Raw genomic sequence first — 18,276 nt, 5'->3', positions numbered from 1 at the left:
AGAACGTTCGTGCACACAGTAGCACGTGGGCACTGGTTAAAATGCAGATTCCAATGGGCGCAGTCAGTCCAATATGGGGCCAGGAAGGTGCATCCGTACCAGGAAGCCAGATGGGGCATGGAGTGGGTTTGAAGACCCTTGTTCTAGAGAACAGAGAATGGACAAGCTGAAGAGGAACAAAGGACAGATTCACTGGAGGGGGGTGGGGGGAGAGGAAGAGGCACCTGAAAGTTTCATTTCACTCCCAAACTGCATTCTACATAAATATTCCTCCTGAAATAACTTGAAAAACTTTATAAATCAGTGTTTCAGTTTTTTACTCTCCAAATGTTATACAATTCTTTAGCTAAAACAGGAGTAATGAGACAAAATGGTCCTGAAAAGTACAATAGAAAAATACTGTTGACTGGTTTATTTTCCCGAATGAGCAACAGACTATTTACAAATAAGCAGATCTCCAACAATGTGTATTAAAATGGCAAGTCTATTACTGTTTGAAATCTAAATGAAAAAGAAAATTTATTAAGGCACATTTGATCTGTGAGTTTTTAAAACAAACGAACTTTCTGGTGTAATGACAGATTTCACTTTTGTCCCCAAAACATGTGAGCACCAAAATTGTCAAAGAACACTTAATATTTAGTAAAACAGTAAGGAATGTAAAAATTGAGGAGGGAAAAGCATTTTCAAAAGGAAATCTTTGGAGATCAGTTTACTGCAAATAAAATAACACTAAACACACTCCTGATACACATAAATACTAATAGCTAAACAGGTACTTGAGAAATGGCCGAGCTCTAAACAATGGATATTAAATAAATTAAAGGTATTTCAGATACAAAGAATAAAACAAAACAGTAATTAAAGATTGAAACAGCCAACTCCACCGATGTAACACAGACAGGATGAACAAAACCAAAATACATTTTCCCCCAATGCTTTCATTAGGGCGGGTTTTTGTTTCTGTTTTAGCTTGTGTACATTAGATTTATTACAATAATTCTTCTTTGCCATTCCAAATATTAATAGTGTACCCTTTAAAGATGAGAAAAAACAAAAAACAAAAAACCAAATCCTTCTTGGAATTTAATGCCAGGTCCATTAAGCCACACAAATTACGACGACAGCCATTCATCTTACTGTGCCTTTCTCCCCTTGCTTTTAAAACAACTCCGTGACCACAATGAGCACAAGTTGGGGGAAAGAATCAACTTTGGAAAGCTCTCCCGACAATGATGATACAGCTTATTATCACATTTCCTTATTTTACAATTAGAACATGAAATGGCTTAAAAAAAAAAAAATCGCCATTGGAAAAAAAAAAAGACAAAAGGTTGAATCTGTGCAACATTACCAGTTACAACAAAACATGTACCAGAGTTACAGTGTTCTGTTACATTAATACTTTGCAGGAACGTTCATGTTTTCTACCATAGGACCACAGCAAAGGGGTCTGAAAAGAAACGCATAAAACACAACGAAACACGACAAGAAAGTTCTGTCCATCAGGTACATTTCAAGTCATTATCAAGCAGGCCTGCTACATGACGTTCAGCAAGAAAATGTGCTCAAAGGCAAACATGATCACATTTTTGTTCAAAAAGCTCAATCATCAAGGAGTCCTTTGTAAGAAAATCATGTGTAAAATATATCCTTGTATGGACTTCGAAAACGGATCATACAAAAAATTTTTGAAAAATAAATTAGATAATTAAAAACGTCTCTTCCAGCAAAGCTGGACCTTAGGCTGTCCTCACTGAGCCACTGTTATTGCTGTTTTTACTGTAACTTGGGTCGTTTTTTTCCAGCCACATTTCAGCCAGCTGCTGTGTGGACCCATATGTGGATGCTTTGGACCCCAAGCACATTTTGTACTGTTTGGGATCGAGATTGGGATCACAAAAGACAGGATGGTGGACGTGGACTACTCCCACTTCTTGGCTCCTAAATGTCTTCAAACCTGCCTGGACAACCTTGTTGAAAAGGTCCACATCCTCGAGCCCCCAGCCCTGGATGGAAACATCAAAGCCGCCTACTCGGACAAGATCTCCCTTGTAAATGCAAGTAATGCCAAACCCATAGTTTCTCCAGAAGCCAGTTTTCTGAGTGAAGGCAAAATGGTTATCACTGGGAACTTTCCCACTATAAACAATCTTTGGATCGTACTGGCTAAAGATGATTGGAAAATATATCTGTTGGCCCAGAACTGTGTTTGCTCGACATCGTTGAAGGAATTCTGTAGTAAACACGAGGTCAACGTCACAGAAAAAGAGCAGAGACTCGTTACTGAACTGGGAAGACCCTACTTCAAGGGCCAGAGCTCTTGAAAACTCTCCAGACACAGGCAAAATCTGCATGTCAGCTTTAGGGTACTTAATGCGATAATCTCTCATGAGTTCAACTTGTTTGGCCTTGTCAGGGTTCGAGTCAGAATTGAAAAGCAGAACCACGAGCTTGACGTTCTGATTGGGAATGAGACACGTCTTCTCGAAGTTTCCCATGAATCTCACAAACATGTCGAAACGCCCAGACAATGGAATCAATATATTTATCTTTTTCTCTTTGGGTTCTTTGTGCTCGTTCTTTGATCCAGGGAGCTGAAAGGGAACAAGTTTCTTCAGGGAATTTGAGAGAAAGGACAAGGATCCGGATTCCTGATTGATTTTGTTGGCCAATTCCTTTGCATCCAGTTCCTCGTGCTCCACAAACTGGATCTTGCTGAAGGTCTGCTGTAAATATGCGTGTCGCCGGACGGGAACAGTCATTTTTTTCCCTTTGTGCTTTTTGTACAGAAGGAGCAGGTCCAGGATGTATTCGGCCCCATACATGGGGTTCACCCGGCGGTAGCCATACTGTATCTCCTTGAAGTCAATAATGCGTCCTCTGGTCTTGGCATTGGCATTGATCATCTCCATGACCTGCATGACAATGTCATCCAGGGCCTCCCTCTGAGCGGAGTCCATCCCTCTCCGAGGCGGCTGGCCCTCAGCCGCAGAATACAAGTATTTCCCAGTCAGAAACTCCCACTCCAGGATCTCCTCCCGCTGGCGGGGCTGAAACCTCATGAAGGAAGGTGGGATTCCCAGCTGGAGGTCTTCTTTGTGAATCTCCGTGTTGCTGTATCTGCCCATCAGGACGATCTCTCGGTGGAGCTGGATGGTGCGGTGGCGAAGCTCGGCTATCTTGCGGCTGAGCATGTAGCTGTGGAGCCGGTACTGGTAGGGTGGGTTTTTGTTGGGGTGCAGGGTGATGGCTCGGTGAATTTTACTATTATGGAGATCTCTAATGTACCCCTTTTTGTTCTGTTCGTAATTCTCATAAAAAAGCTGCTGCATCTGTTAAGAAAAAAAAAAAAAAAAAAGATGATGGCTAGGTTAGTATCACGTGACTCTGTCCCTCTAGTCTCGCATTTCCTTACACACCTGCAAAGTCTTCAAAAAAATCTAAATATTTGAAACCTTTCCAAATGAGCCACCACAGCATACCAGAAGCCTTAGGTAAAGCCCAATCTCCAGCAGTCCGATGGGATGAAATGAGTAAGAAATATGAACTGCATCAAGAAATAAGCCTTCATCAATAACCAGAGTTGGCCAGTATAATTCTGAAGGCAAACCGAATTTTAAGAAAGTTTTCCTATAGAAAAGGTGTAATCTTCAGATCACAGTCAGCATACCTGGAAGAGAATGTCACCCTGGGTCCCCACCAAGCCCATGTAAGGGACCCAAGAGCCGAGGTCCCCCCTCCTGAAGACTGGCCCCCAGTGGGAGCTGCTGCCCAGCTGGAAGAGCAGACCCTACAGCTACCCCGACACAGGAAGTGCCCGCATCGATGGTGTAAAGAGAAAAACTCCAGGAGCGGGACCTGACACAGGACTAACACTGCTTCCAGGGAGCTGAAGACAAGGAAAGGGGAGGAGGCCTGCCGTCTGGAAGGGCATGCTGCAGGCGAAGCCAAGGTTCTGCAAGGTCACTGGAAGTGAGCACTTTGACTTGCTTGTTCCTAGTGTCAAGTGCACCTCCCCACGGCCTCTGTGCAGGCAGGAGAGGGTCTGCTCACTCAGCACCGGGGCTCCAGCACTGGCACAGGGCAGCCCACGGCGGGCTCAGAATGTCCAGCTAAAAGGCAGGCAACCCAAACGGGCCCATTATTCCACCAACTCGTCCCCTGTCCTGGGACACTGGCTTGGGGGGAGCAGGGGAGACAAAGGTTTGAGGTCCATCAGCCCAAATGCGGCACGTTCCTTAAGTCAGGTAGAGAATATACTTAATTCCGCTGAACACCCAAGCAGTGAGATGATGAGTATCTACAAAGCCTTCTGGAACGAAGAATAAAAATCTGCAAAAACCATTCAATAATATTGAAGTTGGTATGTGATAAATTAGTCCTGTTTCATTTGTGGGTCATTTTGGGGTTTTGTTCATATTGCTAAATACTAACGCTTGATAGGGTGATATGTATGTGAACCAAGCAGTTTATGTGCCTTTGGAAAGTCTTTTTTCTTTTTTTTCTGAGACATGGCAATCAATGTAACAGTAAAATATGGGTTAGGATTTTTACATCCGGCTTTCTTCTTCGATATACTACAAACTACCAATAAATAAAGCCAATAAGAAAGAAAAAAAGGGGAAATACTTCCACAGAATGGTGACAGAGATAGAAACAGAGAGAGAAAGACAGAGAGGAAGAGGGGGCAAAGAATACAGGCCAGGTTCTGAGCAAGGCCTCCACCCACATTCACTCCCTCACTCAATTCTCAGGGAGCCACGAGTCTGGCAAATGCTGACCTTCTCAAACTCGGCCCTTTGCTCTCCTGGACGCCTGTGAGGTCCGTTCGCACAGTAGGACTTAGCCCGGAATAAGACAACATCTCGGAAGTGCCCTGTTTCCAACTTTCTTCCCACAAGGTCTGTGATCAACATGTGACCTGGGTGCATGGGATCAGCCACTGAGGTAGTTCCCAAATTTTAAATTAATTAGAAAAAGCAGTCAGGTGTCAAAGAAGCTAGAAGGCAGGTAGGGTGCTCCCTGACCGGCCTGCAGGGCCCCTCATAGTTTCTGCTCCCAGGGGATAGCATACAACACAGGCACTCACTGATGTGCGACTTTACACATGTCTTCTGTCATTTACCAGGCAATGCGGGAGAGCAAAACTCTAATGCTGGACTCAAACGGCCAGAAGCAAGGCTGCAGTCCGGGATGTGCTTAGGGAAAGCAGGACGTCTGGACTCCCCTTACCACTGCGGGCCCCAACAGCAGCCCGGAGGCCCTTCCTCCAGTTATCTGAGTCCTGCCCCCACCCCTCCCCTGAGGATGCCACCTGGGTGCGGGGGAGCTCCGGAAAGGACACAGTGGTGCCCCCACCACCATGGCAAAGGAATCAGCAATGGCCCAGGGCTCCATGCCTGCGGACTAGTAAAACAACTACTGTACGAGAGACGGAAGGCTATGTAATAATTTATATGTATTTGTTATGATGACATAGTATTTTCATTTTGTCCATTTAAAATTTTTAACAGTGGGCATGAAGAACCATAGCTTGTTTTAAAGGTCTCTCCAAGAGCCAAAGCATAAGAGACTGTTAAAAACTGAGAACAAACTGAGGGTTGATGGGGGGTGGGAGGGAGGGGCGGGTGGGTGATGGGTAGTGAGGAGGGCACCTTTTGGGATGAGCACTGGGTGTTGTATGGAAACCAATTTGTCAATAAACTTCAAAAAAAAAAAAAAAATAAAAATAAAAAAAAAAAATAAAAAAAATAAAAATATTCTATGAATCTCAAAAAAAAAAAAAAATAAATAAAATAAAAAAAATAAAGGTCTCTCCATTTGCAAGAATGTAAACACAATGAACCATACAAGCTGCTTTCCAAAATTAGGTCAGAAGAGCCTGAAGCCAGTGGTGCTCCTTGCCCCTCCGGCCCTTGCCCCCTGCAGACAGCTAGTGTTGCCCAGCCCACCTCTCCAGGGTCTCAGGCCTTCTCTTCTCTCTCCAGGCTGGGCTATGCCTCCTCAGGGCTGCCCAATGGGGCTCCCTGCAGAATTCTGTTCTCCTTCCCTCAGGGCCATTTTGACACAGTAGCAAAAATGGTCTTAAAATACAAATCAGAGGCTTATGGCTAAAAATGAAGTCCTAGAACCCATGATTCTTTCCAAATTATCTCTTCAAAGAGAAGAAAGAAGTAAGAAAGGAATAAACCCACAAGGACCAAGAGAATGGGAGAGGAAACACAGTAGGTAAGAGATGCCCCCAAATGCTGAGGACATGAAAAGGGAGCCAAGGAAGATGGCAGCTAACGGCCTGCTCTAAACAGTAAGCCAATGTGCCCTTCAGAACCCCAGGAAAGGTGCTGTGAAAGGCAGGGGTGAGGCCCAGTGCTGGACCCAGCAAAACCATAGGCACATGGAGGGAGGAGAGCACTGGCAGATGTCCAGCATCTTCAAAGACATGCTCCAGGTTACTCTGCCATTTAGATGATGGGGGTGTTGCCCAAATTCATGTAGGACTGCCCACCAACTGTAACAGAATCGGGATGCGCGAGGAGCAAGTATTGGAGGTTTCTTAACACGGTCATCATTTACAGTAGTTGTTCCAGAAGAGATCTGTCTACAGGCTCCTTCCCTCACTCCTCTAGGACTTAGTTCACTGAACAGCTGGGCAGGGATGAAAGCAAGGCTGACAGCTGGAGGGAAATGAACGTCTAAAGAGCAGGGGTCCCAGCCCTTTCCTCAACTGGGTCTCAGAGCACTCACCCTCCACTCTCCATTCCCAGTAGGAGACTGGAAGAGTCTTTTCTGCATCAATTAAACATTCCCATAGATTATCTGGAGTCTTCCTGCAAAAGGGATCGCCCAAGGCCAGATCACTACAGCTATGACACTAGTTTAAGGAATCTTGCCTACAGGGCTTTCAGTTAGCTTCTTCAATGCCTGAGTCTTCCTTGATCATCGAGAGCCAGGGACCATCAGGCAGCTGAAGGAGGGTTCCAACAGGAAAGATGGAGACAGAACACAGAAACAAAAGACTGCCGGAAAGAGAAACAATGCAGTGAACAGAAGAGAAACTCAACAACGGAAACAAAAAACAAACCTGTAGCACATTCACACAGAAAACAAGGCACTCGTGCAACAAAAACCGAATACTGTAAAAAAAAAAAAAAAAAAAAATCAGAAAAACCAAAAAAGCTCTTGAAAATAAACATAAAATAGCCAAAGAAAAAAAGGAGAGCTTGAGGATAAAGCTGAAGGACATCCCAGAAAAGAGAGATGAAAACAAAACCAGGAAACAGAAAAGTATTCATTCCAAAAAGAGAAAAGCACATGAGGGAGAGAGTAACAATACAGAAAATGGGCTCAGAATTAAAGACACAGTTGCTGAATTAAACCCCAACTACCTAGTACTAAGAGTACAAACTCGGAACACCACAGATAAAGCAATCTGAAAAACTTCCAAAGAGGAGGAAAAGGGCCATGTATAAATTAACCAGAAACTAGAGTGCTCTGTCTTGACTGGAAGAGAAAGACCAATGCCTTGTTAAAAGCAGGAGGGGGAGTGAAAGTTATTCTCAATGGAGAATTCTCTTCCCAACCAAACGACCCATCAAGTAGGAGGGTAGAAGAGAGATTTTCAGACATTTAAGGACGGTTTTACCTCGTACTCATTCCATCCCAGCTATGAAAGGATGTGCCCTTCTAGAGTGAGGGAATACATCTAGAAAGATGATCACATAGGATCCTGGAAACAAAAGGTACAACAGAGAAGAAAGCAAAGAGAGCCCCAGAAAGACAGTGCAAGTAAGCCCCATAAGAAGAGTGCAATGGACTGGATGTCTGCGGACTCCCAATTCACCCCAACTGACACGCTGAAGTGCTCTCAATGTGACGTTATCTGGAGGTGGCGCCTCTGGAAGGTGACTGAGTTTAGATGAAGTCATGAGGATGAGGCCCCTGCGGTGGGATGGGGGCCTGTATAAGGGGGTGAAGGGACCAGAGCACTCAGTCCCCACCAAGACGGTACACAAGAAAGCAGGTCTGTAAACCAGGCAGACGGTCGTCACCAGAACCTGACCATGCAGATACCTTCATCTCAGACCTCCAGCCTCCAGAACTGTGAGAAATACATTTCTGCTGTTTAAACCACCCAGTTGACAGTGTTTTTGCTCTGGCAGCCAGGACAGACTTGAGACAAAGAGTTCTAGAGCAGACTGGGGGAACTGGTATCCAGACATTCACTACATCTCCAGAGTCTGGCTCACACTGGACACAAGACGCTCAGCAGGTATTTGGTGAATTTATGATAAACAGGAAAGTCTTTACGCACAGCAGGTATCAAGATACTGTGGCATGATTTAATGCAGAAGAACACAGATGACGAGGGCTGACAGACACGAGATCCTCAGTAACTAACGATGAGGGACAAGCCTGAGGTCCCTCTGGCTAGAATATATTTTGGAATGTAAAAATCAGCAGTGTATCTTGAGGAAAAATAAGTAGCCTTCCAGACAAAGGATGTAGTTGTTATTTGTCCTTTACTCCCTAGAAAACTGAGTCCATGACTACACATTTTATTCTTGGCTATCAAAACCCTATGCATGGAGAGTGATCTCCAAAGGGAGTCCTCTGCGCAGTGCATGGTCTGCTGCACATGACTGCTGCTTCTTACAGGCTCACCAGGACATCACATCCCCGAACACTTTCAGGACTACATTTCTCAACATCTTTTAGAGGCCATCTGCGGCTATGACTTTCATAGTGTCGGACGTCTCGGCAAGCTTCACCCAAAACAGAGTATGTATGCTAAAGGCATAAACACAAAGAAAATTCTTGACATTTGACTAACGGGCTTATGGAAGCCTTAAAATCCCCAGGAACGATTACAGACTGAGAATGTGAACTTAGAGGAAAGTTGTAGGTATCTTCTGATTAACCTCTAAAAATCTGAATGAAAGGAATGTTATGTTATGTCCTTTTTTCTTTTTAAATGAAGAAATCTTTTACAAGACAGAGATCGCGTGAGCGTGTGTGTTCGGGGGAACAGCACTTATTTTGTTACAAATGAGGCCAAGTCTATGCCCAGACTAGCTCGTGCTCTCCCCTCCTGTATCACCCCCAAAGGATTTACTTAGCACACTAATATTACTACAAAATAAACATTTTAGACAAAGAAGCCACCCACCTGACAGACTGGATGGAAAAGACACCTGCTATGATCCTAAGAAAAATCTAAATAAATAGCTCCTTGTCTAAAAGAGCAAATGTGGACATAAGTACTTTACAGGTGAGCAGACAGAATGTCTACAGGTGAGGCCATGCACCTCCACAGAAGGGTACTGATGCTGATACTAAGACCCTGCCCAAATCGGCTTCTAGTGGCACCTTTTGTTCATTCAGCACATTTAACAAATGCCATCAACTTCTATACAAAGCCTTATTGCAAAATGGCTTTGGAGGAAAGGTAAGGAAAAAGGTGGTGAGCGCGCAACACCACCCCCCTCCATCTATCCCCTTCCACTTTTACCCCGTCACCTTTTCCACCTGTTCACATCAAGCGATCTTAGTGCTTTTGGATCTCATGTCTGCCTTTGTAGTATTTTAGGCATTTGCTTTTGCTCTGGGGATCCCTTGCGAAGTTCTCCTCAAATTATCTTTGTTTTTATCTTCACTAGTTCCTAGTTTCCTGCTGTCATTTGGGTTTTGCCTTTAAAGATGCCTGGTTGCATTTAAGAATGCTGCAGGTGAGATGAAATCAAGCCATTTTGCTCTGGGGCACTTGAATGAGGAACAGTTGGATCATTAAGGTGAACATCTGTACCTTCTATTATGCATTGTCCCTCTTTTCCTCAAATTATGGCTAACGTGCTGTTCACCACAATGTTCCCCACTAAGCAGATAAGAGGCAGGTACCATTTAATTTCTGGACTCCAGGCAATTGCCTAGATTCAACAGGAATGAAGTCCTCTACCTTTAAGAGGTATAATTACGTGACTAAAGTAAGTGTTTAGCAATTTAGTGGTAATAGAAATAAACTACTATTTCTCTGTGAGAAAGTTCAGAATGTAACAATTTAAAATAAACATTCAGAAATAAGACTATATGGAGACATTTATCGCTTTTATGCTACTAGTGAGTTGTAAGACCTTGGAGGAGTCACTTGAATTTGTTGGGTCTCAAAGTTTTCTCGTTTATTGAATGTCTATATCATACTAAAAGTTCCTTCAGTGTGAAGAATTCTAAGATGGGATCTACGTGCTAGTTTCATAACCAATCACATAGGATTCTAAAGTCATGCTGTGATGTTCTACCCATCCATCCTGATATGGTTGAAGATACAGCATTAGAAACGTTACAAGATTCTACCTTCACTGAGTCAAACTGTTTGGAGCATTAAAAGATACCACTACATCCCAGTTAACTGCTTCCGTCTTATAAAAGCAAACCCCCACTTCTTCTTTTTTTTTTTAATGGTTACTTACTTACTTATTTATTTATTTGGGGGGGGGGGGAGTGCGAGGAAGGGGCAGAGTTAAAGAGACAGAGAATCTTAAGCAGTCTCCACGCTCAGTGCAAAGCCCAACATGGGACTCAGTCGTACAACCATGAGATCATGCCATGAGCCGAAATCAAGAGTCAGAGGCTTTAACTGACTGAGCCATCCAGGGGCCTGCAAACCTCCAATTCTGCTATAAAAATAGTTAAGGATAGGAGATTCATAACAGGTCACTGTAGTAATTCCACGCGGCAACAAATATGTAGTTTGTTTGTTACAAAGCATTCAAATTTAAAGAAAACTTCATTATTATGTAGTATAGTTCAATAATCTGTCACTCAGCACATTCCTTCCAAGAATATTACATAATGGGAAGTTAAAAAGTACTGCAGGAGAAAACACAAATCTGGCATTCAGGTTTCTTTTATAATCACAAGGTCATTTCTTGCATAAAAAACAAGGAAGAAAGCCTTTTTAAAACACATACAGCACCACTGATGGTTTAATTTCCAGTGTCCATAATACAGCTCTTAAGCTTTGTTCTAAAAAGTGTCCCCATAACCTTGGACTCCGGAAAAGCCATCTCCTGTACTGTGAGATGTTTCAGAACTGTGACTCATTCTATGGTAAATCTGAGAGGGGCTAACAAATATCAAGGTCACGCTATTCCCAGGAACTTCTAGCCCAGCTGGGAACACCCATCAACTACCCACATCTAATCTTCAGTTAACAAATACCGACTGCTACAGTCTTCATTAGCAAATGTCCTTGGCATCCTCTGCAAGGAAGGCCAACATTCTCATTAAGTCACGGTTCTCCCCATTAACTGTTTACATTAGTGTCCATCATTAAATATGTATTTCAGCTGCATCAACAGACTATCACTGCTCCAGATCGATGGATATTTCTTCATTCTGATTTATGCAGCATTTCAATTCTTTGCAGAGAATTTTTCTTATCCTTTTCTGCTGAAAAACGTTTCAAAGAAAATATGGGTTGCCTAAATGTCAGGAGATCATAACTGGTAATAGTTTCAAAATCATCTCACTCACAGTTTTAAATATCTAAATTAACATTCTCATATACCTATAGGTAGGGTTTTTCCAGAGAATTTACTGGCTGAAGCAGGACCTTTAGAGATGAAAGAGAAAATCTGTTAATAAATTAGGCCAAGATCACTGGCGTAAACTGGCCTGTCCATGGCTCTCGGGACATATGGTCACTCCACATGCCCCTATTAGGTCTCTCTCCTAATGCGTTTGTATAGGCTTTGCCAATTTGCATTCAATTAATAAGTTCAAGGATTAGGTGCTTTGTATTTTAAAGAGTTCATTTAAAAAAGCAAATTTTTTCATGGGAATTATGCTGGGCCTCTAGTGGTAAAAAAAAAAAAAAAAAAAGAAAAATAATGAGAGCTGTATGTTTGTGTCTTGACCCATTAGTGCCAAAATCTGAAATCTAAATACCTTTTTGAGAAGTCTGACGCATTTCAAAAGACCTGAGAACTCAGCTTGGCAAACTATTATGAAAACTGTCCGTAGTAAGGTAATACTTCTACATAAAACAATAAGCAAAGTGATCAAACTGAAATCAATAGAGTCTGCGGGTGAACGTTTCGTGGTTTGAATAGTCAACAGCGGCAGTGGAAAGAGAACGCCTTTATCTGCAGTCAGAAAACTATCTAAACTTCCATCTCTGCTCTTTACTAATGTTTGACCTTGTGGGAGTCAATTAAGCTTTCCGGGCACTGCCTTTCCCCACCCTCCCCCACCCCCCACCATAGATAAAGAAGCAAATGTGGCAGCATTATGAAGAATGAATGTATGCACAATTATCTTCAAAAGAACAAAGTCTTGCGCAAATGTGGCACCAAATACTTACTGAACACATTAAAGGCACCCTCCGAGGCAGGGAAAATCTAAAAGGTCAAGTACAAAGAAAAGATAAGCTTGCACACAAAGATAAAGCACACAGTGGGCAGCACTACCACCTGGGCCCTCAGCCTGCTCTTAAGGGAAGTGTATGAAGGGCTCTCCCTCTGTATAGGTGTTTCTCTAAAACCTGACTCACAGCAGGTGCCCGGGTCCAGTCACCGTTGGCCACCAGCTGGCCACCACATACGCGTCCCCTCACAGTGCTCCTTCCTAACGCTAGTCCCTTTGTGGCCACATACAGCTCTCACCCTGGAGCAAATAACCATAGGAAAAGCAACTTAAGCTATAGCCTAAGGGATCGCCAAAAAACAAACAAAAACAGAAATAAAACTAAAAACAATCTTATGGGGCAATATTGGGGAAGTGCACCAGGTTAGGGAAGTTGGAGGACAGGGACACATAGGAACACAGGCCCAGTGGGTTCAGATCTGATTTTTTTACAGAAAAGGTAGAAATATGGCTATTTTTGTATAAGTTTCCTACTTTTTATTTTTTTTATGTTTATTTTTGAAAGAGAGAGAGAAAGAGTGTGAGTAGGGGAGAGGCAGAGAGAGAGAGAGAGACAGAATCCGAAGCAGGCTCCAGGCTCTGAGCTGTCAGCACAGAGCCTGACATGAGACTGAAACTCACGAAATGTGAGATCATGACTGGAGCCAAAGTCGGATGCTCAACCAACTGAGCCACCTAGGTGCCCATAAAGTTTCCTAATTTTTAACTGTTAGCCACCAATTCAAATTTTAGAATGAGAGACAGAGAAATATGAGCCCAAATGAACCTGTGGGCCAAATGTGGCATACAAGTTCATTTCCTTCTAGGATTTTTTGAAGTCAAGATTCCTGATTTGTTGTGCAATCTCATTCTAAATAAAGACATTTTAAACCATTTTAACTTGCCACATTTATCAAGTAATATCTTACACACACACACACACACACACACACACCTAAAGATCCAAGCAGGCTTTGAATGATGAAGGTCCAGGAGCACCTGGGTGGCACAGTCGGTTGGTTAAGCATCTGACTTCGGCTCAGGTATGAACTCACACTCTCTCTCTCTCTCTCTCTCTCAAAAATAAAGATTAAAAAAAAATTTTTTTTAATGATGAAAGTCTAATGAGTTAGGACAACCCAGTGGAGTTGCAGTCACAAGACGAGGCCACCAGAGGAGGGCAGCAAGGCCAGTGGAGGGGGAGCAAGAGCACAGCCCAATTCCTGTTCACTCCAGCCGTTTGAAAGTACAGCTTCTGCTTGAGAACCTGATGGTAGATATCATGGCTTTGTTTCACACATTCAAGTCAGTATTTCTGTCACACGGTGGTGAGGGAGTCTGCATGGGGACTCCCAGGCTTAATAATCCTGCAATTAACCCCATGTAAATCTGAGAAGGGGCTCTCACTCTGCAATTACAAAGGGTTGAGTTCCTACACTTGTCTTTAAGAAATGGGGAAAGGGGAAGGAAAGGGAGTGTTTCCGGGGGAAGGGGGGAGCTCTTAAATTCTACAGTATCAGATTTCTAGAGAAGTGATACAAATAAACATTTTCTAAACATAGGCAACCAACAAAGGAGCAAAGGCAATATAAGCTGAAGCAAAGATAGTCTTTTCAGCAAATGTTGCCAGAGCAACTGAACACTCACAAGAAAAAACAAACAAACAAAAATCAATCTGGACATCGACTTTACACCCTTCACAGAAATTAACTCAAGACAGACCACAGACCTGAATGTAAAAACACAAAACTATAAAAGTCCTTGGAGATAACAGGAGACAACCCAGAGAACCCTGGGTATGGAGATGACGTTTTAATACAGCACCAAAGGTGATCCATGAGAGGAATAATTGAGGAGCCGGACTTCATCAAAATTAAAAAAACCTCTCAGCAAAAGACAATGTCAAAAGAATGAGAAGAAAATCCAGAGGCTGGGAGAAAATGTTTGCAAAAAACATATCTGATAAAGGACAAGTGTCCAAAATATACAAAGAACTTTCAAAACTCCCCAAAGAAGATATGCAGATGACCAATAAGCATGTGAAAAGATGTTTTAACATCGTATGACATTAGAGAAATGCAAAATAAAATGAGATACCACCACAGACCTATTAAAATGGACAAAATCCAAAATACTGGTAACATCAACTGCTGGCAAGCATATGGATCAATAGACCCTCTCATGGGGCGTCTCGGTGGCTCAGGTTTTGGCTCAGGTCATGATCTCATGGTTTCATGAGTTTGAGCCCCACATTAGGCTCTGTGCTGGTGATGCGGACCTCTTAAAATTCTCTCTCTCCCTCACTCTCTACCCCTCTCCCCCGCTCATGCTGTCTTTGTCTCTCTCAAAATAAATAAATAAAACTTAAAAAAATAAAAAAATATAGGATCTCTCATTCATGGATAGTGGGAACACAAAATGGCACAGCCTCTAAAGACATTTGGCAGTTTCTTACAAAATTAAATGTACCCTTAACTGTTAGATCTAGCAATTACATTCCTTGGTATTTAACCAACTGAATCGAAAACTTACGTCCACACAAAAAGCTGCACACAGGTGTAGCAGCTTTAGTCATAAATTCCCAAACCTGCAGTCAACCAGTGTGTCCTTCAAGCAGGTGAATGAATAAACTGTGGTACATCCAGACAACGGAAAATTATTCAGCAATAAAAAGAAATGAGCTATCAAGCCACGGAAAGACACAGAGGAAGCTCTAATGTGTATCATTAAGCGAAAGAAGCTAATCTGAAAAGGCCACTACATACTGTACAATTCCAACTATAGGACATCCTGGAAAAGGCAAAACTATGGAGACAATAAAAGGATCAGTGGTTGCCAAGAGTTAGGGGAGAGGGGGTGCACAGAGGATTTTTAGGGAAGTGACACTACTCAGTATGATACTACAATGGTGAGAGAATGCACAACATCGAGAGGGAACTCTAAGGTAAACTAGGGACTGGGTGATTATGATGTGTCAGTGCAGGCCCACCGACTGTAACAAATGTACCATTCTGTGGGGCTGCTGATGACGTGATCGTGGGGTTGGGGGAGAGACGGGTATATGGGAACACTACAGTCTGCTCAACTTCCCTTTAAACCTCAACTGCTCTAAAAAATAGTGACTTAATTTTTTAAAAACTCACAGGCAACCTAGCAGGAAAAAAAAATCCTCAAATTATGTTTTATGTTAATGTTTTATGTTAATAAAAGTAGATTCCAGGGGAAGATAGTCAATCCTTTTTCTCTGACTTGTTATTTATAATCAATTCTTTTGTTCTTCCCTTCCACTCATTAGTCTACTCCCTGCTCTAAGCAAAACAAACCCTTTAGAGGAATATATAAAATACTCTAGGATTCAGATCCTTGTGGAAAGAGATATGTGGAAACAAAATCCAAGTGATTAACAATTCACAATGAGTTAAGATTTTTTGGTCTTTGAAGACAGCAAACTAGAAAGCCCTATATAAAAAGAAGAGATTTTTTTTTTGAGTATTTGAACATCTCATTAGTGTACCTCCTTCCCTCCCTTCCTCGCCCTACACGCACACACTCATTTTAATCCTTACAATTTTAAACCCCTTAAGGGCAAAACCTACTTTTGCTCTAGGTGCCTAACACAAGCAGTTGCGCAATAAGCACTGGCTGAATAAATGAATGGGTGGATGTTATTTCTCCTACTTTACAAATGAGGACAAAAAAGATTAATCACTTAACACTGTAAGTGGCTCCAGGCGATATTTCAACATCACAATGACAGAGAAGCACCTTACCCAACGGAAGAGGTGACACTTTAGGAAAGAGAAGCCACATCGTACCACATGTGCCAGGCAAAGCTACCCCTGTCCTCAAGCCAACCCTGCCCCTCACATTCCCAGGCAGACCGTCCAGAGCTCGGTGGGCAGACCAGTCAAAGGCGAGACACACACTCAGCCCACCTCTGCCCCCTCCCTGGCCCCCGCTTCCCCAACTCCCAACAGATATGGCAACAGGACCTCAGAAGACAGCCCCTGAACGTGTAGATTCTGTCCTCACAGACATGAAAGAGGAAAAGCATCCTTGAGAGAGGATCTTCTAGGGGCACCTGGGGGCCTCAGTCAGTTAAGAGTCTGACTTTGGCTCAGTTCGTCATCTCAAGGTTTGAGAGTTTGAGCCCCACATCGGGGCTCAGCCTGCTATGGGTCCTCTGTTCCCTTCTCTCTCTCTGCCCCTCCCCTGCTCTCTCTCTCTCTCTCAAAAAAAAAAAAAAAAAAAAAAAGATCGATCTAGAATTTTCAAAAATCTCACTTAGGGCCCCCTAGCTGCTCTGCCAGACTGAAGTTCCTTGAAGGCAGACCTCGCCCACTATTTCTGCAGCTCCAGCACAGAGCAGAGCCCGGCATGGGACACAATCCCTTAATAAACACTGACCCAAAGGAGAAAAGGTAAACAGCGGAGAATTTTAGTGTACTGAGCACATAATCATCCTACACTTCTAAAATAACCTACCCGACTTCCAAAACCATCAACAGAACCTTTCTGTTAGTTACGTGTTAGGCAACACGTTTGAACTGAAAGCGTGTCCTTTGACCCTTCAGAGGTACTTGATTTTTTTTTTTAATACTTATAACCTAATGGAAGTTGAACAGTTTATGATTTTAGAACATGGATGAGCAACACCTCTCAGAAGCTCCACGGGCACTTCCCACGCACTCACTCGTTCAAGCCTATGAGGTGGTGCGATTATTATCCACATTTTCAAATCAGGAGATTCGAGCTGCCCAGTGCCCCACTGTCCCAGCTGCCCGGAGGGCTATTTCATGACAGCTCGGGGGCTCTCCTGCAGGCACTGCTCTGGGCACAGGGCACACACAATGGCCAGGCAGGTCCTGTCCTGCAGCTCACACTCCAGGGCTGGGGCAGGCAGGTAACTCAAGAGAGGAGACTGGAGCCCTGAGGAAATACAGAGGGTGGGGAGGCAGGGGACAGGGGAGTGGTGGGTAGGGGCAGGCCTCTGTGGCAGGGGGAAATCTGAGCAGTGACCTGACAGAAGCGAGGGGGAGGGAAGAGTTCCAAAGGCACCGTGGGTCAAAGACTAGACAATATGTGGTACTCCCTTTAGAACATTCATTTCTTCGGCAAGTATGACTGACATACTCTGTGCAAGGGCCACACTAGGGGGCAAATAGCAGGAACCGTGGCCAGGACACCGGCCTGAAGGTCCACCCAGGAGCTCTCCAGACACGGTGCCAAGTCGCCTCCCAACCTGCCTGTCCCTCTGTGCCAGCCCTTCCATGCTCACGGCAAGGCTCGTGCATGTGTGCAGTGGGGCCAAGCAGAAGTCTGGGGTTTAGGTAACGGAGTGAGTGTCGGGGGGAGGTATCTTAATGGTATAATCAATAAGGAAGGCTTAAAAGCTACCCCAAACTTTCTGAACAAGTATGTAAACTACATGGAACCAAATTTTGGCCAGATGAAGCATCAAAGCAAGCAAGAGTCGAAAAGTCCCCTATTTAATGTGCACACAACACAAACATTCCTGGGGCAAAGGAAGATCTGGTGACGACAGTACCAATCTCCTACACCAAGATGACAGGGACCTTCATTTTCTAAGAAAACCCGCTCGCTAGGCAAAGGTAGGATCATTTTCACTCTGTGAGCAGACAGACTGAGTATCCACAATGGGGGTGTTGGGGTGGTGGGGGGGGGCAGAGGAGGAGGAACCATTCAGCACGGATTTCCACACCTCTCTCTCTCCACCCACTTCCTCCCTCACTTATGGGCAGCCGCCCACTGCCCTGCCCTGGCCCAGCACCAGAACAAAGTGGGCTCCCAATGCCAGCCCAGCTGTCTTTTAAAGTGTAAGTGACTCAAAAGGACTAAGCAGCTGCACCTGCC

The 18,276-nt window shown here is 43.7% G+C and overlaps 1 protein-coding gene across 1 annotated transcript in view; it reads right to left on the bottom strand.

Annotated features, from left to right (window-relative positions):
• Window positions 1–300: 300 nt before the first annotated feature.
• CHSY1 (chondroitin sulfate synthase 1) overlaps window positions 301–18,276 on the bottom strand; it is a 71,398-nt gene continuing 53,422 nt past the window's right edge. Inside the window, exon 3 of the mRNA XM_047086535.1 lies at window positions 301–3,335. Coding sequence (XP_046942491.1) covers window positions 1,743–3,335 — 1,593 coding nt within the window. The 3' untranslated portion in view covers window positions 301–1,742. The remainder of the gene's footprint in view (window positions 3,336–18,276) is intronic.

The sequence above is a fragment of the Lynx rufus genome, unplaced genomic scaffold, assembly GCF_022079265.1.
Source record: "Lynx rufus isolate CCGP_SWC_20201006 ecotype Redwood Valley unplaced genomic scaffold, mLynRuf1.p SCAF_21, whole genome shotgun sequence".
In the NCBI taxonomy this organism is placed as follows: domain Eukaryota; kingdom Metazoa; phylum Chordata; class Mammalia; order Carnivora; family Felidae; genus Lynx; species Lynx rufus.
This window is presented reverse-complemented; position numbering and strand designations above follow the sequence as displayed.